The sequence below is a fragment of the Bombina bombina genome, chromosome 12, assembly GCF_027579735.1.
Source record: "Bombina bombina isolate aBomBom1 chromosome 12, aBomBom1.pri, whole genome shotgun sequence".
Lineage (NCBI taxonomy): Eukaryota > Metazoa > Chordata > Amphibia > Anura > Bombinatoridae > Bombina > Bombina bombina.
In genome coordinates, this window is record NC_069510.1 from 73273715 (window position 1) to 73299550 (window position 25836).

Sequence of the window (25836 nt, forward strand, 5' to 3'; positions counted from 1 at the left end):
ATGCTAATTTATTTTAAACACGTTTAGACTTGTCTACAGCAACACAACAAAAATATTTTGAAAGTACAATGTGTTTTCTCTCCCTTTAAAGGGAATCCAGTTTTACATTACACTGTCCCTTTAAATTTGGCAGGTTCTGTCTGAATAATAAAAGTTTTATTTTGGCTCTCATGTCCCTTTAATAAATAATTGGCAGAATACAGCAGCCAGGAACACCCTTTCATATATCCCTGACTTTATCAGCCCTCAAGGACTTTTCTAATTGTTTGACTAGTACTAGTTTTGGCTTGGTTTGGTTAAGGAAAAAACTGGACTGACCAGTCTGTTTACACTACGAGAGCGAGTTAGGATTGCATATTCCCTATACGAGTGCGTGTGAGTATCGGACACAGCCTTGGGAGTCTACGTTAATCAGGTGAGCTGTTTGTGAACAAATGTGTCTTGTCTAATAAGCTATTTATTTAGAAATACAAATACTAAGATAGTATTATTGTGTATTGTTATATGGTTTATGGTTACAGACTCACATTGTCTTACTGCTCGGAATATAATACGTCTGACTAATCTCTTGTAACAGGGTGTGAAGTCCTGCAGCTACAGTTGTAAAAAAAATAAAGTCTAGTTTACTTGAAAATGTTTATTGCTTAAAGGACCAGTCAACACATTAGATTTGCATAATCAACAAATGCAAGATAACAAGACAATGCAATAGCACTTAGTCTGAACTTCAAATGAGTAGTAGATTTTTTATAACAAATTTTAAAGTTATGTATATCCCCTTGTACCATGTGATAGCAATCAGCCAATCACAAATGCATATACGTATAGTCTGTGAATTCTTGCACATGCTCAGTAGAATCTGGTGACTCAAAAATTGTAAATATAAAAAGACTGCACATTTTTTTTTAATGGAAGTAAATTGGAAAGTTGTTTAAAATTACATGCTGTATCTGAATCATGAAAATGTAATTTAAATTGAGTGTCCCTTTAGGAAATAGATAATCCCGTTACTACCCCCCCCCCCCCCCCCCCCCGTTTTTCATAATCAACACTTATATTAAAGGGACATGAAACTCAAAGTTTTTTTCTTTCATGATTTAGGTAGAACATACAATTTGAAAAAAACTCTCCTGTTTACTTCTTTTATCAAATTTGCTTAATTCTCTTGGTATCATTTGTTGAAGGAGAAGCAATGCACTGTTGGTTTCTAACTAAACACATGGGTGAGCCAATGACAATCGGTATATATATATGCAGCCACCAATCAGCAGCTAGAACCTAGGTTATTTGCTGCTCCTGAGCTTTTCTAGATAAACCTTTCAGCAAAGGAAGAGAAGGAAGCAAATTAAATGATAGAAGTAAATTGGAAAGTTGTTTAAAATTGTATTCTCTATCTGAATCGTGAAAGAACAATTTTGGGTTTCATGTCCCTTTAAAATACTTTTTACCTCTGTAAATGTCCTTGTATCTAAGCCTTTGCAGACTGCCCCTTATCTCAGTGCTTTTTACAAACTTGCATTTAGCCAATTAGTGCTGGTTCCTGCATAACTCCACTGGAGTGAGCGCAATGTTATCTATATGGCACACATAAACTAGCACGGTCTGGTTGTGAAGAGCTAATAAAATGCACTGAGATAAGAGGCGGCCTGCAGGGGCTTAGAAACAGGCAGAGGTTATGAAGTATATTAATATAACAATGTTAGGTGTGCAAAGCTAGATAATGGGTATTAAAGGCATTATCTATATTTTTAAACAAAAAAGAAAATTAAAGTGAATGTAAATTTTGATGCTAAAGTTTCGAGTTTTTAAAAATTTGATTAAAAACAGAGGCACTTTAATTCATCAAAATTTACATTTCCCTCCTGTTGTGAAAAAAACCCTTACTTTTTAAACTTGACAGCAGATCCAGCTTCCTCCGGTCGTCGCAAGCCATTTCTGACGTGTGAAATGATGGATAGGTCATCCTCCAATCACGGCTTCCCCCCTGGGGGAATCAGTGTCTGATTCAACGCTGTGATTGGAGGAAGCCGGATTCCTCATTTTAGACCCAGGAAGAGGCTTTGCAACGAGTGAGGGAAGCTGGGTCGGCTGTCAAGTTTAAAAGGTAAGGTTTTTTTCACAACAGGAGTGAAATGTAAATTTTGATGAATTAAAGTGCCCCTGTTTTTAATCAAATTTTTAAAAACTGGGCACTTTAGCATCAAAATTTACATTCGCTTAAAGTGCACTGTCCCTTTTAAGTGCAGATAAATTATGATGGTAAATTTACTATAGCAGCTTAATAGCATGTTAAAGGGGCACTGAGGTCCAAATAAACTTTCATGATTCAGATAGAGCAGCAGTTTTAAGAGACTTTCAATTTTACTTCTTTTATCAAATTGTGCACAGTATTTTTATATGCACAGTTTGTGAGGCCCGGCTCCTACTGAGCATGTGCAAACGTTTATATATACATATATGAGTCTGTGATTGGCTCACATCTATCACATGATACAGCGAGCTATCAAATTGAAGTCAATTTTGAAATTTGTCAGAAAAAAAGTGCTACTGCATTGTCTTTTAGTTATGCAATTGTTGATTGTGCAATTCTACTGTATTGAGTGGCCCTTTAACCCTTTCGCTGCTAAGGGATCATAATACGCCTGCAGGCTGCGATGTGCATGACAAGGTATATAAGGGGTTAAAGACAATGTTTAATTACATTCTGCAAAACTATGGATAAACATAAACTCACATTTTTATTCTTGTTTTTATCGCCCACTGGCTCCCGGCCAATAATGACAAGCAAGCGTGTGATGCAGACCATAGGCAATGCGCCCAGGCCCTATGTGTTTATCTAGCAGCAGCCTCTCACATTGATGCTTGTTTTTTAGGATTTCATATTACTGCAAGTGCGCATGCGGTTAGCCTAACACACACGCCTACTCTAATGATAATGCCCTTTTACTATACCTCCCAACATTTGTAGCTAGGTATTAGTAACTCAGGAGGTTGAGAGGGGGCCTGTTTTGTGTGCATGGGTGTGTCAGGGGGTGTCATGGGGATAGTAGGTGCGGTCAGTGGGTGTGTCTGTTTGGTCTGTGGGTGGGGCTAAGTGAAATTCTACAAATCAGGGCATATAGTAGGTGCGGTCAGTGGGTGTGTCTGTTTGGTCTGTGGGTGGGGCTAAGTGAAATTCTACAAATCAGGGCATATAGTAGGTGCGGTCAGTGGGTGTGTCTGTTTGGTCTGTGGGTGGGGCTAAGTGAAATTCTACAAATCAAGGCATATAGATGTCTCAGAGTGACAGTCGGGCAGAGCTCAAAATTAGGGACTGTCCCTCTCAAATAGGGACAGTTGGGAGGTTTGTCACTTTCAAATTCATTAAAGAGACATAAACACAAATCTCATTGGTTTTGGAGCACAATAGGTTAATTGTACACGTCACCAGTTATCATCACTACACGCTATATAAAATATAGTGTCAACATACAGGCAATTTAATCAATGATACAATCACTAAACCACCAAAATCAGCAATTAGTTGTAAGGGGTCATTTAATCACTGCAGTTAAAAATGATGGTCTAATACTTTAGCTGGCACTGCCCCGATTTTCTCCAGCTCCCGTAGCATGTGCAGCGTTACTAGAATTCTACTAAAAACATAAAAGTAAGAAAAATACAACTAGGGTTGCCAAGTGTCCAGTTTTTAACGGGACAGTCCAATATTTAAGCTGTACAGTAAAATCAGTGTAAATAAACTGGACCTAATAATTAGTTCTGAGGTCAATATATGAATAGCAGGGGCTACAGGGACAGTCTACTCCAGAATTTTTATTGCTTAAAAATATAGATGATCCCTATATTCCCATTCCCTAGTTTTGCAAAACCAACACTAGTATATAAATACACTTTTTACCTCTGTGATTACCTTGTACCTAAACCTCTGCAGACTGCCCCCTTATTTCAGTTCTTTTGACAGACTTGATTCTAGCCAGTCAATGCTAACTCATAGGAAAATCCACAGGAGTGAGCACAATGATATCTATATGGCACACATGAACTAGCACTGTCTAGCTTTTTCCTAGCACTGAGATAAGAGGCTGCCTTCAAGGGCTTAGAAATTAGCATATGAGCCTACCTTGGTTTAGCTTTCAACAAAGAGAACCCATAGAACAAAGCAAATTTAATGATAAAAGTAAATTGGAAAGTTGTTTTAAATTGCATGCTCTATCAGAATCATGAAAGTTTAATTTTGACTACACTGTCCATTTAAGTTTATATCATATAACTGATAAAGGGCTGCATTATATTTGTAGAGGACGAATAGTAACTTAAAACACAGCAGCCTTTGCTGCACTGAATGTGCTGTATCCTGCACGGTATTGCAATTTTTCATGAAATCTGTTTCCCCATAATGTTTTTCCAACCGCTTGTTATACCAGTATAAAATGAATGAGAAATTGTTTTTTCTCCAACATAGGTGTGTCCGGTCCACGGCGTCATCCTTACTTGTGGGATATTCTCTTCCCCAACAGGAAATGGCAAAGAGCCCAGCAAAGCTGGTCACATGATCCCTCCTAGGCTCCGCCTACCCCAGTCATTCTCTTTGCCGTTGTACAGGCAACATCTCCACGGAGATGGCTTAGAGTTTTTTAGTGTTTAACTGTAGTTTTTATTATTCAATCAAGAGTTTGTTATTTTAAAATAGTGCTGGTATGTACTATTTACTCAGAAACAGAAAAGAGATGAAGATTTCTGTTTGTATGAGGAAAATGATTTTAGCACCGTAACTAAAATCCATGGCTGTTCCACACAGGACTGTTGAGAGCAATTAACTTCAGTTGGGGGAACAGTGTGCAGTCTCTTACTGCTTGAGGTATGACACATTCTAACAAGACGATGTAATGCTGGAAGCTGTCATTTTCCCTATGGGATCCGGTAAGCCATGTTTATTAAGATAGTAAATAAGGGCTTCACAAGGGCTTATTAAGACTGTAGACTTTTTCTGGGCTAAATCGATTCATTATTAACACATATTTAGCCTTGAGGAATCATTTATTCTGGGTATTTTGATATGATTATATCGGCAGGCACTGTTTTAGACACTTTATTCTTTAGGGGCTTTCCCTAATCATAGTCAGAGCCTCATTTTCGCGCCGGTATGGCGCACTTGTTTTTGAGGACAGCATGGCATGCAGCTGCATGTGTGTGGAGCTCTGATACATAGAAAAGTCTTTCTGAAGGCATCATTTGGTATCGTATTCCCCTTTGGGCTTGGTTGGGTCTCAGCAAAGCAGATTCCAGGGACTGTAAAGGGGTTAAATATAAAAACGGCTCCGGTTCCGTTATTTTAAGGGTTAAAGCTTCCAAATTTGGTGTGCAATACTTTTAAGGCTTTAAGACACTGTGGTGAAATTTTGGTGAATTTTGAACAATTCCTTCATACTTTTTCGCAATTGCAATAATAAAGTGTGTTTAGTTTAAAATTTAAAGTGACAGTAACGGTTTTATTTTAAAACGTTTTTTGTGCTTTGTTATCAAGTTTATGCCTGTTTAACATGTCTGAACTACCAGATAGATTGTGTTCTGACTGTGGGGAAACCAAGGTTCCTTCTCATTTAACTATATGTATTTTATGTCATAAAAAAATTTAGTAAAAATGATGCCCAAGATGATTCCTCAAGTGAGGGGAGTAAGCATGGTACTGCATCATCCCCTCCTTCGTCTACACCAGTCTTGCCCATACAGGAGGCCCCTAGTACATCTAGTGTGCCAATACTCCTTACTATGCAACATTTAACGGCTGTAATGGATAATTCTATCAAAAACATTTTAGCCAATATGCCCACTTATCAGCGAAAGCGCGACTGCTCTGTTTTAGAGGTTTTGTCTGAGGGAGAAATTTCAGATTCAGGAAACATTTCTCAACAAGCTGAACCTGATGTGATTACTTTTAAATTTAAGTTGGAACATCTCCGCGCTCTGCTTAAGGAGGTGTTATCCAATTTGGATGATTGTGATTATCTGGTCATTCCAGAACCACTATGTAAAATGGAAAAGTTCTTAGAGGCCCCGGGGCCCCCCGAAGCTTTTCCTATATCCAAGCGGGTGGCGTACATTGTTAGTAAAGAATGGGACAGGCCCGGTATACCTTTAGTACCTCCCCCCATATTTATAAAATTGTTTTCCTATAGTCGACCCCAGAAAGGACTGATGGCAGACAGTCCCCAAGGTCGAGGGGGCGGTTTCTACTCTACACAAGCGCGCCACTATACCCATAGAAGATAGTTGTGCTTTCCAAGATCCTATGGATAAAAAATTAGAAGGTCTGCTAAAGATGTTTGTTCAGCAAGGTTCCCTTCTACAACCAATTGCATGCATTGTCCCTGTCACTGCAGCCGCGTGTTTCTAGTTTGATGAGCTAGGAAAGGCGATTATTAGTAATTCTTCTTCTTATGAGGAGATTATGGACAGAATTCGTGCTCTTAAATTGGCTAATTCTTTCACCCTAGACGCCACCTTGCAATTGGCTAGGTTAGCGGCGAAAAAATTCTGGGTTTGCTATTGTGGCGCAGAGCGCTTTGGTTAAAATCTTGGGCAGCGGATGCGTCTTCCAAGAACAAATTGCTTGACATTCCTTTCAAGGGGAAAACACTCTTTGGCCCTGACTTGAAAGAGATTATCTCTGATATCACTGGGGGCAAGGGCCACGCCCTTCCTCAGGATAGGTCTTTTCAAGACCAAAAATAAACCTAAGTTTCGTCCCTTTCGCAGAAACGGATCAGCCCCAAGGGCTACGTCCTCTAAGCAGGAAGGTAATACTTCTCAAGCCAATCCAGCCTGGAGACCTATGCAAGGCTGGAGCAAAGGAAAGCAGGCCAGGAAACCTGCCACTGCTACCAAGACAGCATGAAATGCGGGCCCCCGATCCGGGACCGGATCTGGTGGGGGGCAGACTCTCTCTCTTCGCTCAGGCTTGGGAAAGAGATGTTCTGGATCCTTGGGCGCTAGAAATAGTCTCCCAAGGTTATTCTCTGGAGTTCAAGGGGCTTCCTCCAAGGGGGAGGTTCCACAGGTCTCAGTTGTCTTCAGACCACATAAGAAGACAGGCATTCTTACATTGGGTAGAAGACCTGCTAAAAATGGGAGTGATTCATCCTGTTCCATTAGGAGAACAAGGGATGGGGTTCTACTCCAATCTGTTCATAGTTCCCAAAAAAGAGGGAACGTTCAGACCAATCTTAGATCTCAAGATCTTGAACAAGTTTCTCAAGGTTCCATCGTTCAAGATGGAAACCATTCGAACACTTCTTCCTTCCATCCAGGAAGGTCAATTCATGACCAAGGTGGATTTCAAGGATGCGTATCTACATATTCCTATCCACAAGGAACATCATCGGTTCCTAAGGTTTGCATTCCTGGACAAGCATTTCCAGTTCGTGGCATTTTCTTTCGGATTAGCCACTGCTCCTAGGATTTTCTCATAGGTACTAGGGTCCCTTCTGGCGGTGCTAAGACCAAGGGGCATTGCTGTAGTACCTTACTTGGACGACATTCTGATTCGAGCGTCGTCCCTTCCTCAAGTAAAGGCTCACACGGACATTGTCCTGGCCTTTCTCAGATCTCACGGATGGAAAGTGAACGTGGAAAAGAGTTCTCTATCTCCGTCAACGAGGGTTCCCTTCTTGGGAACTATAATAGACTCCTTAGAAATGAGGATTTTTCTGACAGAAGCCAGAAAAACAAAACTTCTAGACTCTTGTCGGATACTTCATTCCGTTCCTCTTCCTTCCATAGCGCAGTGCATGGAAGTGATAGGTTTGATGGTAGCGGCAATGGACATAGTTCCTTTTGTGCGCATTCATCTAAGACCATTACAACTGTTCATGCTCAGTCAGTGGAATGGGGACTATTCAGACTTGTCTCCGAAGATACAAGCAAATCAGAGAACCAGAGACTCATTCCGTTGGTGGCTGTCCCTGGACAACCTGTCACAAGGGATGACCTTCCGCAGACCAGAGTGGGTCATTGTCACGACCGACGCCAGTCTGATGGGCTGGGGCGCGGTCTGGGGATCCCTGAAAGCTCAGGGTCTTTGGTCTCGGGTAGAATCTCTTCTACCGATAAATATTCTGGAACTGAGAGCGATATTCAATGCTCTCAAAGCTTGGCCTCAGCTAGCGAGGGCCAAGTTCATACATCAACCATCAGGGGGGAACAAGGAGTTCCCTAGCGATGGAAGAAGTGACCAAAATCATTCTATGGGCGGAGTCTCACTCCTGCCACCTGTCTGCTATCCACATCCCAGGAGTGGAAAATTGGGAAGCGGATTTTCTGAGTCGTCAGACATTGCATCCGGGGGAGTGGGAACTCCATCCGGAAATCTTTGCCCAAGTCACTCACCTGTGGGGCATTCCAGACATGGATCTGATGGCCTCTCGTCAGAACTTCAGAGTTCCTTACTACGGGTACAGATCCAGGGATCCCAAGGCGGCTCTAGTGGATGCACTAGTAGCACCTTGGACCTTCAAACTAGCTTATGTGTTCCCGCCGTTTCCTCTCATCCCCAGGCTGGTAGCCAGGATCAATCAGGAGAGGGCGTCGGTTATTTTGATAGCTCCTGCGTGGCCACGCAGGACTTGGTATGCAGATCTGGTGAATATGTCATCGGCTCCACCATGGAAGCTACCTTTGAGAGACCTTCTTGTTCTAGGTCCGTTCGACCCACTCCAGCTGACTGCTTGGAGATTGAACGCTTGATCTTATCAAAGCGAGGGTTCTCAGATTCTGTTATTAATACTCTTGTTCAGGCCTGAAAGCCTGTAACCAGAAAAATTACCACATAATTTGGTATATCTGTTGGTGTGAATCTGCAGGATTCCCTTGGGACAAGGTTAAGATTCCTAAGAGTCTATCCTTCCTTCGAGAAGGATTGGAAAAAGGATTATCTGCAAGTTCCTTGATGGGACAGATTTCTGCCTTGTCTGTGTTACTTCACAAAAAGCTGGCAGCTGTGCCAGATGTTCTAGCCTTTGTTCAGGCTCTGGTTAGAATCAAGCCTGTTTACAAAATTTTGACTCCTCCTTGGAGTCTCAACCTAGTTCTTTCAGTTCTTCAGGGGGTTCCGTTTGAACCCTTACATTCCGTTGATATTAAGTTATTATCTTGGAAAGTTTTGTTTTTGGTTGCAATTTCTTCTGCTAGAAGAGTTTCAGAATTATCTGCTCTGCAGTGTTCTTCTCCTTATCTGGTGTTCCATGCAGATAAGGTGGTTTTGCGTACTAAACCTGGTTTTCTTCCAAAAGTTGTTTCTAACAAAAACATTAACCAGGAGATAGTTGTGCCTTCTTTGTGTCCTAATCCAGTTTCAAAGAAGGAACGTTTGTTGCACAACTTGGATGTAGTTCGTGCTCTCAAATTTTACTTAGCAGCTACTAAGGATTTCAGACAAACTTTGTCTTTGTTTGTTGTTTATTCTGGTAAACGGAGAGGTCAAAAAGCAACTTCTACCTCTCTCTCCTTCTGGATTAAAAGCATTATCCGATTGGCTTATGAGACTGCCGGACGGCAGCCTCCTGAAAGAATCACAGCTCACTCCACTAGGGCTGTGGCTTCCACATGGGCCTTCAAGAACGAGGCTTCTGTTGATCAGATATGTAAGGCAGCGACTTGGTCTTCACTGCACACTTTTTCTAAATTTTACAAATTTGATACTTTTGCTTCTTCTGAGGCTATTTTTGGGAGAAAGGTTTTGCAAGCCGTGGTGCCTTCCATTTAGGTGACCTGATTTGCTCCCTCCCTTCATCCGTGTCCTAAAGCTTTGGTATTGGTTCCCACAAGTAAGGATGACGCCGTGGACCGGACACACCTATGTTGGAGAAAACAGAATTTATGTTTACCTGATAAATTACTTTCTCCAACGGTGTGTCCGGTCCACGGCCCGCCCTGGTTTTTTTAATCAGGTCTGATAATTTATTTTCTTTAACTACAGTCACCACGGTAACATATGGTTTCTCCTATGCAAATATTCCTCCTTAACGTCGGTCGAATGACTGGGGTAGGCGGAGCCTAGGAGGGATCATGTGACCAGCTTTGCTGGGCTCTTTGCCATTTCCTGTTGGGGAAGAGAATATCCCACAAGTAAGGATGACGCCGTGGACCGGACACACCGTTGGAGAAAGTAATTTATCAGGTAAACATAAATTCTGTTTTTAGGTTTATTTTTGTATACAAAATATCTAGTTTTGCTCTTTTAAACCTATTAAATGGGCGGAGCGTGGAAGGATATCAGTCCTCTTTATCTTATCACTATTTCTGTCTGTATACTAGAACCCAATACTTTAAGATAACAATTAAATATGAACATTTACTTATCTCTCCCACCTCCCACTGGGAGTGTAATGTATTCAGCTGGCTATGTTTACATAGCTTTTCTATAGCCAATACATAAGTATTGACATTTTCAGTATAGGTTTGGATAAAACAGGCAAAAGCAGATATTTCAAATGACAAAATAAATATGAAGAATCTATTTGTAAACAATTTAATACACTCTAGCCAATGAGAAGGGGCTTATATGTACAGCCACCAATCATCAATCTATTGGATAGTAAAAACAATTAGAAAGTTATTTAAAATCACATACTCTATCTGAACCATGAAAGAAAAATTTGGGTTTAATAGACTTTTCTATTTACTTTATTGTTTATCTTGTTGCAAAGCATACCTAGGTAGATTCAGGAGCATCAATATGTTAGATGGTGATTGGTCTCTTGTTCAGCTAGCTCCCAGTAGTGTATTGCTGCTCTGGGACGGACTTCCATGACTATGACACCTTTGCTAGGGTTATATTCATACAATAGGTGAGTTTTCCATTGAAAGTGTAGGGATGTTTTTGTTTTTTTTAAATCCTTTCCCGCCGGGACTAATTTGTCTATGCGATAGTTCATATGATCGTGTGATTTCAATTATGGTATCGAGTCAGGGGGGAGTGCCTATGATGCTAGACACCCCCTCCTGACTGCGATCCCATTTAGCAAGTCGCTATGGCTTCAGGACAGCACAACGGCTAGGACGTTCCATGCCGTACTAACGGCGCTAAAGCCCCGTGCAGTTAGGACAGCATGAAACATCCTAACAGCGGGAAAGGGTTAAAGATGTTGTTTTTCATAGTAAAATAAGACCACTGTTTTCAACATCTTTGTTTCTTTCAGAGAAATGGATCAGCCACTGGAGGCTGCACATGATGTCGGAGACCTTAATACCCCAGGACTACCTGAATCTACTAGACACTGTAACAAACATGCTGAGTCTGTCCCACTGCAGGAACAGGCAGAAGAGCAGAGTGTAGAGTCTTTACAAACTAAAATGACTACATATTGTGATAGTCAATACACAGAAAATAATGGAATTGCTCAACAGCACCTTAATACTGAAGGAAGAACAGAAAAGGATTTTGTTAATGGAAGTCTACTTGTGGAGTCTCTCTATCTGGATGCACTAAAGACTGAGATAGATCAGCCCCAGATTTCTTGTCCGTGCTTGGACCCTACAAGAGTAGAAACAAAATATTTGCTGAAAGAATTAGCGTTGAGGCAAGATGGTGAAAAAATTGCTACTATAAATGTTGAATTGCACCCAGTGCCACTGCCAATTGCTGATCAAGTAGACAGGCTCTCTCATATCCAGCTGAAAGCAGAAGATGATGCTAGACCTGGAGAACAGAACTCTCATGAAATTGAGAGTAGTTCCTCTCGGACCTTCAGGTATCTGGTGGAATTTAAGGAAAAAATGGGAGTGAATAGTCATGAGGGAAGGGTTGAGGAACCTGTATTGGAGTCATTTGTTCATCTTCTAGAAGAGAATGACATCATTGAGAAGGAATGTCCCATATGTACTGAGCATTATGATGCAGGACATCACAAGCAGTCTTTACTAAACTGTAGACATACTTTCTGTGACAACTGCATTAAAACTATCATGGACAAAGCAGGTCAGGCTGACATTGGACGTGTGAAGTGTCCAATATGTCGTCAGAAGACTCCAATACTTAAATGGGAAATTCGTAAACTGCAAGAGCAAATGATGGATAAAGACAGTAATGTTTGCCATCACCAGGTTTACATCCCAACTTCTGAACCAATCAGAAGACCAGGATTGTGTGGGGCATTGGAATTCAGATTTCATCAGCGCTTCCAAACACGCATGCTTCCATTTCCACCTTGCTTACGTTATCCAATTTGTTTCATCAACTGCATGCGTGCTCTTGAAGGACAATGTCACTTTTTGTATCTCTGTATGTTAGTCATCCTTTTCCTTGTGGAGTCAATGTGTTTTCTTCTTCTTTTGCTACCAATTTTTGTCCTGGTCTTGTTCATATTGTTGTTCAATTAACGACAACATTCCTTGGCCCAATATAATTGCTTTTGTCAAGAGCAACAATATAATGTATATTTTTTATTAAAAGATAAATTACATAATACATATTGTAAATTACTGTTAAGTTTATCTGTCTACAAAGAGTAGGTAATCCCCACATTTAAAGGGGGACAGTTGTGATTTAGACAGAACATACCATTTCCTTCTTAATATAAGGAAAGTCCACGGCTTCATTCCTTACTGTTGGGAAATACTGAACCTGGCCACCAGGATGAGGCAAAGAAACCCCAGCCAAAGGCTTAAATACCTCTCCCACTTCACCTGTCCCTCAGTAATTTGCCTTTCGTCACAGGAGGATGGCAGAGAAGTGTCAGAAGATTTTCAGAGTTGTTCCACAGGAGGGGTATATGCCCTTCAATATGCGACTGGAGTTTTAAGTAGTCTTGTCAGCCTCTCAGTGAGAGCATTGACAAAAGTTAGAGTCTGGAGATGCAGGGAGAGTCTTCCTGCGAACCCATCCAGACTGCCTGCTAACAGCTCCTTAAGCAACCAGTGTTGACGAGTTTCACTGTCTGCTTTTTCTTCACTCAAGTCCATGTCAAGAGCGATGCTACAAGACTGTCACACTTGAGAGGCTGTGTTTCTGTTCCACAGCACGGATTCTGGTAAGATTGTTTCAATTTTTACATATGTTGAAAATGCTGAAGACAGGGTTACAGTGTGGCTCCTTTTATATTAATAGAATCATGGGTTAATATCTCCTGAGTGTAGTTATTGAACAGTGGGGATTAATCAAATGTGATACTTTTTTTTTCACTCAAGTCCATGTCAAGAGCGATGCTACAAGACTGTCACACTTGAGAGGCTGTGTTTCTGTTCCACAGCACGGATTCTGGTAAGATTGTTTCAATTTTTACATATGTTGAAACTGCTGAAGACAGGGTCACAGTGTGGCTCCTTTTATATTAATAGAATCATGGGTTAATATCTCCTGAGTGTAGTTATTGAACAGTGGGGATTAATCAAATGTGATACTTTTATTGTATGCTGCTTTATGTGTGAGATTTTTTAGGTTCATAGACTGTTGTTATGCGGTAACGGAATATACATGTTTTTACTTTCACTTTGAACGCTGCGCAGCTTATAGCTTGGCATGCTTTTTCTCATAGCAGGGGCGGTCCTGCCTGTTGAGCCTGACCGAGCTAGCTGTCGGAGAAGACGTTTGTTTCTCTGTTTGCCTGGGTCTAGGAGGTGGTGAGTACCCCAGTCATTGGGAGTATAAAGGTGCTGTTTTGTGAGAAATAAAAAGATAATTTATTCTGTGTCCTACTGTTGTTAGGGCAAATTATGGAGGATTCTGATATGCTTGAGGGTGCTTCATCTATTCCTAATAGTAATACCTGTCTATATTGTGAGGAGGCCTTGGTATGCCCGCCCTCTCAACTATATTCCATATGCATCAACAAGATTATTATGTCTAAGAAGGATAACCCCTTTAGTGCTACTGAGCCGTCCACCTCTGAGGACGCGCCGTCCCGTGAGGTGCATACCCATCAGTCATCTCCATCATCACATGCAGCTTCCCGTAGCACACCTGATTCTCTATCTGGAGGGAGCCTTTTACCATCAGACTTTACTTTGCAGTTAAAGACGACGGTGTCTGAGGCTCTTAGTGCTTTACCTAGCCCTGCCAAGCGCACATGAAAGGTTAAACATAGCTCTCTAGTCCAGGGGACATCCAGTGATTTATTAGATGTGTTTGCCTTTCAAGTATCCAAGGATGGGTCACACTCTGAGTCTTCAGAGGGTGAACTTTCTGGATTGGAGTCTGCTACCTCTAGGCCTCCGGCTGCGGAGGAGCCAACCTTTAGATTTAAAATTGAACACTTACGTTTTCTTCTAAAGGAGGTTCCAGAGGCCAAGTTGCCTGATGAACCTTTGATCCCTAAATTAGACAGAGTGTACAAGGACAGTGTAGTGCCGCTACCTTTTCCTGTACCTGTAAAAATGGCGAACATTAATAAGAACGAGTAGGGTAGAATTGGATCTTCCTTTTCCCCTTCGTTTGACTTTAAAAAATTATTCTCGATCCCGGACTCTCAGCTGGAGTTGTGGGGTCCCGTCCCTAAGGTGGATGGCGCTATCTCCACGTTAGCTAAGCGTACTTCTATCCCTCTTGAGGATAGCTCGTCATTTAGACAGCCGATGGATAAGGAGATGGAATCTTTTCTCAAAAAAATGTTTCAGCATACAGGATACTTATTTTAACCGGCAGCGGCTGTTGCCTTGGTTGCTGGAGCTGCGGCCTACTGGTGCAACTCCTTAGCGGATTTGATCGAGGTAAAGGGTCCCCTTGATGTTATCCAAGAAAGAATTAAAGCATTGAGAATTTCTAATTTTTTTATCTGTGATGCAAACATGCAGATTATTTGCCTGAATGCTAAGAGCTCTGGTTTCTCTGCGGACATGACTTCTAAGTCTAGACTACTTTCCCTCCCCTTTAAGGGAAATATTTTATTTGGTCCAGGCCTGGACTCCATTATCTCTACGGTTACAGAGGGCAAGGGTGCCTTCCTACCGCAGGATAAAAAGAAGAAATCTAAGGGACAAGGATCTAATTTTCATTCCTTTCGTTCTGAAAAGTCCCAACGTCAGCAGTCCTCCTCTAAGCCTGAGCAAACCAAGAGCACTTGGAAGCCGGCTTAATCCTGGAATAAATCCAAGCATAACAAGAAGCTCGCTGAGAACAAGTCGGCATGAAGGGGCGGCACCCGATCCAGTTTTCAGATGCTTGGTTCAGGAATGTGCAGGATCCATGGGTCTGTCCTCATTAGGGGTCATTGTCCCGGTTCCTATCGCAGAAAGAGGTTTGGGATACTATTTAAACCTGTTCGTGGTCTTAAAGAAGAAGGGAACTTTCCACCTGATTCTGGACCTAAAGTGTTTAAACAAGTTTCTAAATGCCCCCTTGTTCAAGATGGAGACAATAAGTTCCATCCTTCCTCTAGTTCAAGAAGGACAGTTCATGACCACTATAGATCTGAAGGATGCCTACCTTCACGTTCCAATCCACAGGGACCACTTCCAGTTCCTAAGATTTGCGTTCCTGGATCAGCACTTCCAGTTCATTGCACTTCCGTTTGGTCTAGCTACTGCTCCACACATTTTTACAAAGGTTCTAGGGACTCTCCTGACTGTCGCCAGAACCCAAGGTATAGCAGTAGCTCCCTACTTGGACGTGGTTCATGCCTTGAAGTTTTATCTTCAGGCTGCTAAGGATTTTAGACAATTTTCTTACTTGTTTGTTGCCTATTCTGGGAAGCGTAAGGGTCAGAAGGTCTCTTCGACTTCCCTATCTTTTTGGTTTACGAGTCTTATCCGCTTAGCTTATGAGACAGCGGGACATAAACCTCCTCAGATAATTACAGCTCATTCTACTAGAGCAGTGGCTTCCTCTTGGGCCTTTAAGAACAAGGCCTCTATGGATCAGATTTGTAAGGCGGCTACCTGGTCCTCTTTACACACTTTTTCTAAATTTTACAAGTTTTATGTTTTTGCTTCAGCTGAAGCAGCCTTCGGGAGAAAGGTTTTGCAGGCTGTGGTGCCCTCAGATTAGGGTCCGCCTCTCTTTTTGTCCCTCCCGTTATCATTCAGTGTTCTCTAGAGCTTTGGTCTAAGTTTCCCAACAGTAAGGAATGAAGCCATGGACTCTCCTTTTATTAAGAAGGAAAACATAAATTATGCTTACCAGATAATTTAAATTCCTTCTGTATAAGGAGAGGCCACGGCCCCCGCCCATGTTCTCTGATGGATGACCCCCTAAATTTATATTTCTCTTCTGGCAACATTTATACACTGATATTTCTCCTACTGTTCCTTGTTCCCTCGGCAGAATGACTGGGGGTTAGGGGAAGTGGGAGAGGTATTTAAGCCTTTCCTGAGGAACAACTCCGAAAATCTTCTGACACTTCTCTGCCATCCTCCTGTGACGAAAGGCAAATAATTACTGGGGGATAGGGGAAGTGGGAGAGGTATTTAAGCCTTTGGCTGGGGTGTCTTTGCCTCCTCCTGGTGGCCAGGTTCAGTATTTCCTAACAGTAAGGAATGAACCCGTGGACTCTCTTTATACAGAAGGAAATGGAATTATCTGGTAAGCATAATTTATGTTTTTAAACAACTTTCCAATTTACTTCTATTATTTAATTTGCTTCCTTCTCTTGTTATCCTTTGCTGAAAGGTTTATCTAGGAAAGCTCAGGAGCAGCAAAGAACCTAGATTCTAGCTGCTGATTGGTGGCTGCATATATATACCGATTGTCATTGGCCCATCCATGTGTTCATTTAGAAACCAGTAGTGCATTGCTGCTCCTTCAACAAATGATACATAGAGAATGACACAAATTTGATAATAGAAGTAAACTGGAAAGTTGTTTAAAATTGTATGTTCTACCTAAATCAGGAAATTATTTTTTGGGGTTTCATGTCCCTTTAATTGGAGAGAAATAACTCAAAAAATGGGGGGAGGGGGATAACATTAAATCGTAATTTAGGTGTCTCTCCTTAACATCCATAATCCTGCATAGCTATATAAACAGCTTTCAAGATAAAATTTGCCTTTCCAAAATAATCTGAGGGACCTTGCTGCACTGGTGAACTTTCTTAGATTTCATTACAGAGAGTCTTAGATGATCACACCCTAGAATGTCTAGTGTAGCCTCATACAGAGTGGATATGCTCTGATGAACTGTCCGTGAGACAGGAAACGCGTCAGCAGTGGAGATTTCTATGTGCTGTGCCAGGTCTGTTTTAACGAACTGAATAAAATGACATTTTAATATATACAATCATCTCTCTCTTCTATTCCTAACAACTGAACTGTGAATTTTGTGGGATATCAAGGGGCCAGATTTGTATACGTTCTAGGAGAGAGACATGCTGGGGGATGTATTTAATATTCATCATTGCATTATGGGATATGTAGTGGGAGGGACTTAGCACCCTAGAATGTATTATCAAGAGCTATGATTAAAGGGTCAGTAAACCTTAAAAAAAATGTTATATAATTCTGCACATAGTGCAGAATTATATAACATTACATTAGCCAAACGTTTTAAATCATAATATTGCCTTTTTATTTTTAAAAAATATCGCCGTTTTACAGACCCGCTCTCTGGGCTCTGCTGAGCGGGTCTGTTGTTTTTACTGAGCGCATCGGGCCAGCTGTATAGTCACAGCCCGGCCCGACCGCGCCATTAGACACAATGCAGCTCGCTCCTGCTCTGTCTGACAGCGGGAGCGAGCTGCATTGTGTCTAATGGCGCGGTCGGGCCGGGCTGTGACTATACAGCTGGCCCGATGCGCTCAGTAAAAACAACAGACCCGCTCAGCAGAGCCCAGAGAGCGGGTCTGTAAAACGGCGATATTTTTTAAAAATAAAAAGGCAATATTATGATTTAAAACGTTTGGCTAATGTAATGTTATATAATTCTGCACTATGTGCAGAATTATATAACATTTTTTTTAAGGTTTACTGTCCCTTTAAGTGTATATCACTCTACAGTTGAAAACACCTGCAGATTTTGTATAGTAGAGTGGGATTTACCCAGTTTACAGATCTTTGCTCAGAGACAGAAATTATAATTACCATCTTGAAACACCGTCACAGGAACCAGATTATGTTTAAAAGGTTGTACAGCCATCAGCTCAAAACCAAAATAGTATCCTACCCCTAGGCAGAATACATTTGTAATATTTAAACTGTTTAAAGTATCAGACAAGAGTAGATATTGCAGCTCTGGAGCTGGTATAGATCTTGTCTGACACGTTAAGTCTGTGCAGGCCATCACTTACATATTAAATATTGGGAAAAGGCACACTTAACCCCTTAGTGACCACAGCACTTTTCCATTTTCTGACCGTTTGGGACCAAGGCTTTTTTTACATTTCTGCAATGTTTGTGTTTAGCTGTAATTTTCATCTTACTTATTTACTGTACCCACACATATTATATACCGTTTTTCTCGCCATTAAATGGACTTTCTAAAGATACCATTATTTTCATCATCCTATATTATAAAAGGCCAAGTGTGTTTGTCTGAAGCTGTCATGCGCAGTAGGACAAACACACTTGGTCTTAGATTGACCTCCTCGCACGCGCACCTCCGTAATTTAAGCAGCAGCGCGTGAGACAGCTGACTTCAGACCTGTCACCTGGACCTTTACAGTGGCGCACACACCTGGCTTTACATTTAGTCCTCACGCATGAGACAGCTGAGAATAGACCTCGCACGCGCACCTCCGCAATTTAAACAGCAGCGCAAGACAGCTGACTCCAGACCCTGGACCTTTACAGTGGCGCGAGTAGTCGCGTGAGGATCAGTTACAAGCGTCTGGCTGTCATGAGGAACGGGTCGGGCTAAGGCGCGAGGCTTTAAAAAGTTAATAAAAGAGCGCAACGCTCCGCTATACCTCACACATGAATTAAAAGCTCAGTACTTATGTTAAAAAAAATAATAATACCTGCTGGCTTAATAGGCTCATAAAAGAGCCCAAAACTGTGCTACACAGCACATGAGAGAGGGGAGAGAGAGAGAGAGGGGAGAGAGAGAGAGAGAGGGGAGAGAGAGAGAGAGAGAGAGGGGAGAGAGAGAGAGAGAGAGAGAGGGGAGAGAGAGAGAGGGGGGAGAGAGAGGGGGGGGGAGAGAGAGATAGAGGGGAGAGAGAGAGATAGAGGGGAGAGGGGGAGAGAGAGATAGAGGAGAGAGAGGGGAGAGGGGGAGAGAGAGATAGAGGAGAGGGGGAGAGAGAGGGAAGAGAGAGAGGGGGGGAGAGAGAGAGAGAGGGGGAGAGAGAGATAGAGGAGAGGGGGGGAGAGAGAGGGGAGGGGGAGAGAGAGGGGAGGGAGAGAGAGGAGAGAGAGGGAGAGAGAGAGAGAAGGGGGGAGAGAGAGATAGAGGGGAGAGAGAGGGGGGGAGAGAGAGATAGAGGGGAGAGAGAGGGGGAGAGGGGGAGAAGAGAGAGGGAGAGAGAGAGAGGGGAGAGAGAGAGCGCAAAAGAGAGGGGGGAGAGAGAGCACAAAAGAGAGGGGGAGAGAGAGCTCAAAAGAGAGGGGGAGAGAGAGCGCAAAAGAGAGGGGGAGAGAGAGCTCAAAAGAGAGGGGGAGAGAGAGCTCAAAAGAGAGGTGGAGAGAGAGAGCTCAAAAGAGAGGTGGAGAGAGAGAGCTCAAAAGAGAGGGGGAAAGAAAGCTCAAAAGAGATGGGGGAGAGAGAGAGCAAAAGAGAGGGGGAGGGAGAGAGCGCAAGGGGTGGGACCGCTGTACCCTGCACAAAATGGCCCGTGTGAACGGGCTTTAGGACTAGTATCTTATACTTTACTATAAAAAAAAATTATAAAATATGATGGAAAAAAATACACTTTTTCTAACTTTGACCCCCAAAATCTGTTACACATCTACAACCACCAAAAAACACCCATGGTAAATAGTTTCTAAATTTTGTCCTGAGTTTAGAAATACCCAATTTTTACATGTTCTTTGCTTTTTTTGCAAGTTATAGGGCAATAAGTACAAGTAGCACTTTGCTATTTCATGTCTGGAATCCCTGAATATCCCTTGACATGTATATATATTTTTTTTAGAAGACAACCCAAAGTATTGATTTAGGCCCATTTTGGTATATTTCATGCCACCATTTCACCGCCAAATGCAATAAAAAAAAAAACAATTTGTTCACTTTTTCACAAACTTTAGGTTTCTAACTGAAATTATTTACAAACAACTTGTGCAATTATGGCACAAATGGTTGTAAATGCTTCTCTGGGATCCCCTTTGTTCAGAAATAGCAGACATTTTATGACTGTGGCATTACTTTTTGGTAATTAAAAGGCCGCTAAATGCTGCTGCACACCACACTTGTATTATGCCCAGCAGTGAAGGGCTTAATTAGGTAGCTTGTAGGAAGCGTGTAGGGTTAATTTAAGCTTTAGTGTAGTGTAGTAAACAACCCAAAGTATTGATCTAGGCCCACTTTGATATATTTCATGCCACCATTTCACCGCCAAATTCGATCAAATAAAAAAAATTAACTTTTTCACTAACTTTGGGTTTCTCACTGAAATTATTTACAAACAGCTTGTGCAATTATGGTACAAATGGTTGTAAATGCTTCACTGGGATCCCCTTTGTTCAGAAATAGACATATATGTCTTTGGCATTGCTTTTTGGTAATTAGAAGGCCGCTAAATGCCGCTGCGCACCACACTTGTAATATACCCAGCAGTGACGGGGTTAATTAGGTAGCTTGTAGGGAGCTTGAAGGGTTAATTTTAGCTTTAGTGTAGAGATCAGCCTCCCACCTGACACATCCCAACCCATGATCCCTCTCAAACAGCTCTCATCCCTCCCCCACCCCACAATTGTCCCTGCCATCTTAAGTACCAGCAGAAAGTCTGTCAGTACTAAAATAAAAGGCCTTTTTTCATTTCATTTAAAAAATAAATAAATATATATATATATATATATATATATATTCTGCTGTGTATAATCTCTCCTTAGCCCCCAACCTCATTGATTCTAACCCTCCCCCCACTAACTATTTCCCACCATTTTGGGTACTGGCAGCTATCTGCCAGTACCCACTTTGCACTTAAATGTGTGTTGTTGTTTTTTTTTTAAACAACCACTTTTTTTCTGTAGTGTAGCTGCCCCCCCCCTACACCTCCCCCTCCTAGATCTATTTTTAAAAAATATTTCCCCCCTCCTCTCCCACCCACCACTCTCTCCCACCATTTTAAAATTGTTAACCCCGGATCGCACCCACACGTTCACGCACCCGGCAATCTTTCCCGACTGCTGGCCGGAAGATTGCCAGAGATGGGCCACCCACCTGCCTCCCTGCAGCTGCTCCCACCCACCAATGATCGGCACCTTCGCTGGCCGATGCAGAGAGGGCCACAGAGTGGCCCTCTCTGCATCAGTGTGCCAAAAAAGGTATTGCAGTGATGCCTCAATATTAAGAGCTTCAAACCTTAGAGGACGTGCCAGGCACGTCCTTGATCGTTAAGAGATTAAAGAAATACTGAACCCAATTTCATGGTTCAGATAGAGCATGCGATTTTAAACAACTTTCTAATTTACTCCTATTATCATGTTTTCTTCATTCTCTTGCTATCCTTATTTGAAAAAACAGGAATTTAAACTACATTAAGCGTACATTTAGACACCAATCAGCAACCAAAAATGGGCCGGCTACTTAGCTTAGATTCCTGCTTTTTAAAATAAAGATAGCAAGATAATGAAGAAAATTTGATAATTGGAGTAAATTAGAAAGTTGCTTAACCCCTTAAGGACCACAGCACTTTTCCATTTTCTGTCCGTTTGGGACCAAGGCTATTTTTAAATTTTTGCTGTGTTTGTGTTTAGCTGTAATTTCCCTCTTACTCATTTACTGTACCCACACATATTATATACAGTTTTTCTCGCCATTAAATAGACTTTCTAAAGATATACCATTATTTTCATCATATCTTATAATTTACTATAAATAAATTATAAAATACGAGGGGAAAAATGGAAAAAAACACACTTTTTCTAACTTTGACCCCCAAAATCTGTTACACATCTACAACCACCAAAAACCCCCATGCTAAATAGTTTCTAAATTTTGTTTAGAAATACCCAATGTTTACATGTTCTTTGCTTTTTTTGCAAGTTATAGGGCAATAAGTACAAGTAGCACTTTGCTATTTCCAAACCACTTTTTTTTTCAAGATTAGCGCTAGTTACATTGGGACACTGATATCTGTCAGGAATCCCTGAATATCCCTAGAGCTTGGGTATTTGTTCTCACAAGTAATGAATGAAGCCGTGGACTCTCCTCCCCTTTAGATGGAAAATATATATTATTCTTACCTGATAATGTAATTTCCAGCGCGGGGAGGAGAGTCCACCGCTCCCGCACGTTGCCCCGGTGGCCGAATCTAAATTTCGTTTTTTGTTCTTCTGGCACCATTTATACCCTGATATTTCTCCTACTGTTCCTTGTTTCCTTGGCAGAATAACTGGGGGATGAGGGAAGTGGGGGAGGTATTTAAGCCTTTGGCTGTGGTGTCTTTGCCTCCTCCTGGTGGCCAGGTTCTTATTTCCCACAAGTAATGAAAGAAGCCGTGGACTCTCCTCCCCACGATGGAAATGAAATTATCAGGTAAGCATAATTTATATTATATATCTATATTATATATATGATATATAATATATATATATTATATTATATTATAATATATATAATATATAATATAAGTCCACGAATAAGGAAGGCACTCTCTGGATTTGAAAGTGGGTATAATTTAATCCCAAGTGATGTTTTAGGGTTTTACCCCCGTCTTCAGATCAACAACAAAACCAAACAATAAAGCAAACATTTATATCCTACTTACCCCCTAAACACCCAGTGCATGAGTAAGACACGGCTGGCGTGAGGCACTGTGCGTGCGTCATCAGGCAGCGCCCGTTGCTAAGCAACCTGTTGTGTAAACTAAAAATACAAAGTCACAGAAAGACTACGCATCTAACAAGGAAAGATACTGGGAACCTAATACACCTATCTCTTGCTATAGCTAATAGATACTCAAGAATGGAAACAGAAGCCTAGAACATCACACAGAAAAAAGCGACCTATAAGTAGCCTAATACAGACTTTACTACCATGCTATGAAATGGTGATGTAAGCTGTTTCAACACAGCCCATAGTACATACAATATACTCCGTATGATCTAATGCACAGCTATATAAAGAGAGAAAAAATAGAAGGAAAATAAAAAATAAAAATAGTAATAAAAAAGCCAAAAAAATAATATTAATAAAAGAACAAACAATGAGCAAAAATCATAACAAAAATAAAGGAAAAATAGAAAAGAACAATATAGAAAAAATAATATTAAATAAAAATAATAAAGAGAGGCAACATCCTTATTAAGCTGACTGTCTAGTTATTTAGTAAAAAAAGGCTAAATCAAAGGAAGCTATGCCATTCTAATTTGGTGTTTAATTCCTTTGGAATTAGTGTCTCCAGTTCATATGTCCATCTCGTTTCTTTCTGAAGAAGCAACCGGTTTCTGTCCCCTCCCCTCTTCATGGGAGGTACGTAGTCGATAATTGTGTATCTGAGATCAGAAACATTATGTCTGCACTGGAGGAAATGGCGTGCTACCGGCTGGTCTGATTTCTGATTTTTTATAGCCTGTCTTATAGCACTCCTGTGATTGGCCATACGCATCCTCAGGTTATCTATTGTTTTATCCCAAGTAAAAAAGACTATACGGACAGTGTAACAAATAGATATCAGGTTAGTGCAGGTTACTCTGTGTCTTAGAAAATACTTTTTTTTATGCCTAGGATGGTTAAAATATTTCCCCATTATCATCTTGTTACAAGTGGTACATCCACTGCAACGGAAACATCCTGGCTTATTCTTAGCAAGCCAATTTGTGGAGTAGCAATGTGAAGGATCGGTCATTTGAAGGCTGTCTTTTAATGATTTACCTTTCCAGTAGCCTATTCTTGGTGCTCCCATGTTCTTAAAGGGTAGCGACTCATCACTTTGCAACATACTCCAATTGATCTTTAATATAGAGTTGAACCTGTTTTTATCCGCGGCATAAGTGGTTAGGAAGGTCATTCTTTTTCCAGTCTCCTGAGACCCCTCTTCCATAGGATCAGCATTAAACCTTTGATCTGCAGCCAACATTTCATTTCTTTCATGTAATTAGCAAGAGTCCATGAGCTAGTGACGTATGGGATATACATTCCTACCAGGAGGGGCAAAGTTTCCCAAACCTCAAAATGCCTATAAATACACCCCTCACCACACCCACAATTCAGTTTTACAAACTTTGCCTCCGATGGAGGTGGTGAAGTAAGTTTGTGCTAGATTCTACGTTGATATGCGCTCCGCAGCAAGTTGGAGCCCGGTTTTCCTCTCAGCGTGCAGTGAATGTCAGAGGGATGTGAGGAGAGTATTGCCTATTTGAATGCAGTGATCTCCTTCTACGGGGTCTATTTCATAGGTTCTCTGTTATCGGTCGTAGAGATTCATCTCTTACCTCCCTTTTCAGATCGACGATATACTCTTATATATACCATTACCTCTGCTGATTCTCGTTTCAGTACTGGTTTGGCTTTCTACAAACATGTAGATGAGTGTCCTGGGGTAAGTAAATCTTATTTTCTGTGACACTCTAAGCTATGGTTGGGCACTTTGTTTATAAAGTTCTAAATATATGTATTCAAACATTTATTTGCCTTGACTCAGAATGTTCAACTTTCCTTATTTTTCAGACAGTCAGTTTCATATTTGGGATAATGCATTTGATTTAATCATTTTTTCTTACCTTCAAAAATTTGACTTTTTTCCCTGTGGGCTGTTAGGCTCGCGGGGGCTGAAAATGCTTCATTTTATTGCGTAATTCTTGGCGCGGACTTTTTTGGCGCAAAAATTCTTTTCCGTTTCCGGCGTCATACGTGTCGCCGGAAGTTGCGTCATTTTTTGACGTTATTTTGCGCCAAAAGTGTCGGCGTTCCGGATGTGGCATCATTTTTGGCGCCAAAAAGCATTTAGGCGCCAAATAATGTGGGCGTCTTATTTGGCGCTAAAAAATATGGGCGTCGCTTTTGTCTCCACATTATTTAAGTCTCATTTTTCATTGCTTCTGGTTGCTAGAAGCTTGTTCTTTGGCATTTTTTCCCATTCCTGAAACTGTCATTTAAGGAATTTGATCAATTTTGCTTTATATGTTGTTTTTTCTCTTACATATTGCAAGATGTCTCACGTTGCATCTGAGTCAGAAGATACTACAGGAAAATCGCTGTCTAGTGCTGGATCTACCAAAGCTAAGTGTATCTGTTGTAAACTTTTGGTAGCTATTCCTCCAGCTGTTGTTTGTATTGATTGTCATGACAAACTTGTTAAAGCAGATAATATTTCCTTTAGTAAAGTACCATTGCCTGTTGCAGTTCCTTCAACATCTAAGGTGCAGAATGTTCCTGATAACATAAGAGATTTTGTTTCTGAATCCATAAAGAAGGCTATGTCTGTTATTTCTCCTTCTAGTAAACGTAAAAAATCTTTTAAAACTTCTCTCCCTACAGATGAATTTTTAAATGAACATCATCATTCTGATTCTGATGACTCTTCTGGTTCAGAGGATTCTGTCTCAGAGGTTGATGCTGATAAATCTTCATATTTATTTAAAATGGAATTTATTCGTTCTTTACTTAAAGAAGTTCTAATTGCTTTAGAAATAGAGGATTCTGGTCCTCTTGATACTAATTCTAAACGTTTGGATAAGGTATTTAAATCTCCTGTGGTTATTCCAGAAGTTTTTCCTGTTCCTAATGCTATTTCTGCAGTAATTTCCAAAGAATGGGATAAATTGGGTAATTCATTTACTCCTTCTAAACGTTTTAAGCAATTATATCCTGTG

At 41.1% G+C, this 25836-nt stretch overlaps 1 protein-coding gene across 1 annotated transcript; it reads left to right on the forward strand.

Moving 5' to 3' along the window:
* The first annotated feature begins 343 nt into the window (after positions 1-343).
* Positions 344-12588, forward strand: LOC128643240 (uncharacterized). The gene is made up of 2 exons (XM_053696226.1): positions 344-415; positions 11196-12588. The coding sequence occupies exon 2, from the start codon at positions 11200-11202 to the stop codon at positions 12373-12375; it is 1176 nt and encodes a 391-aa protein (XP_053552201.1). The 5' UTR covers positions 344-415; positions 11196-11199; the 3' UTR covers positions 12376-12588.
* The last annotated feature ends 13248 nt before the right edge of the window (positions 12589-25836 follow it).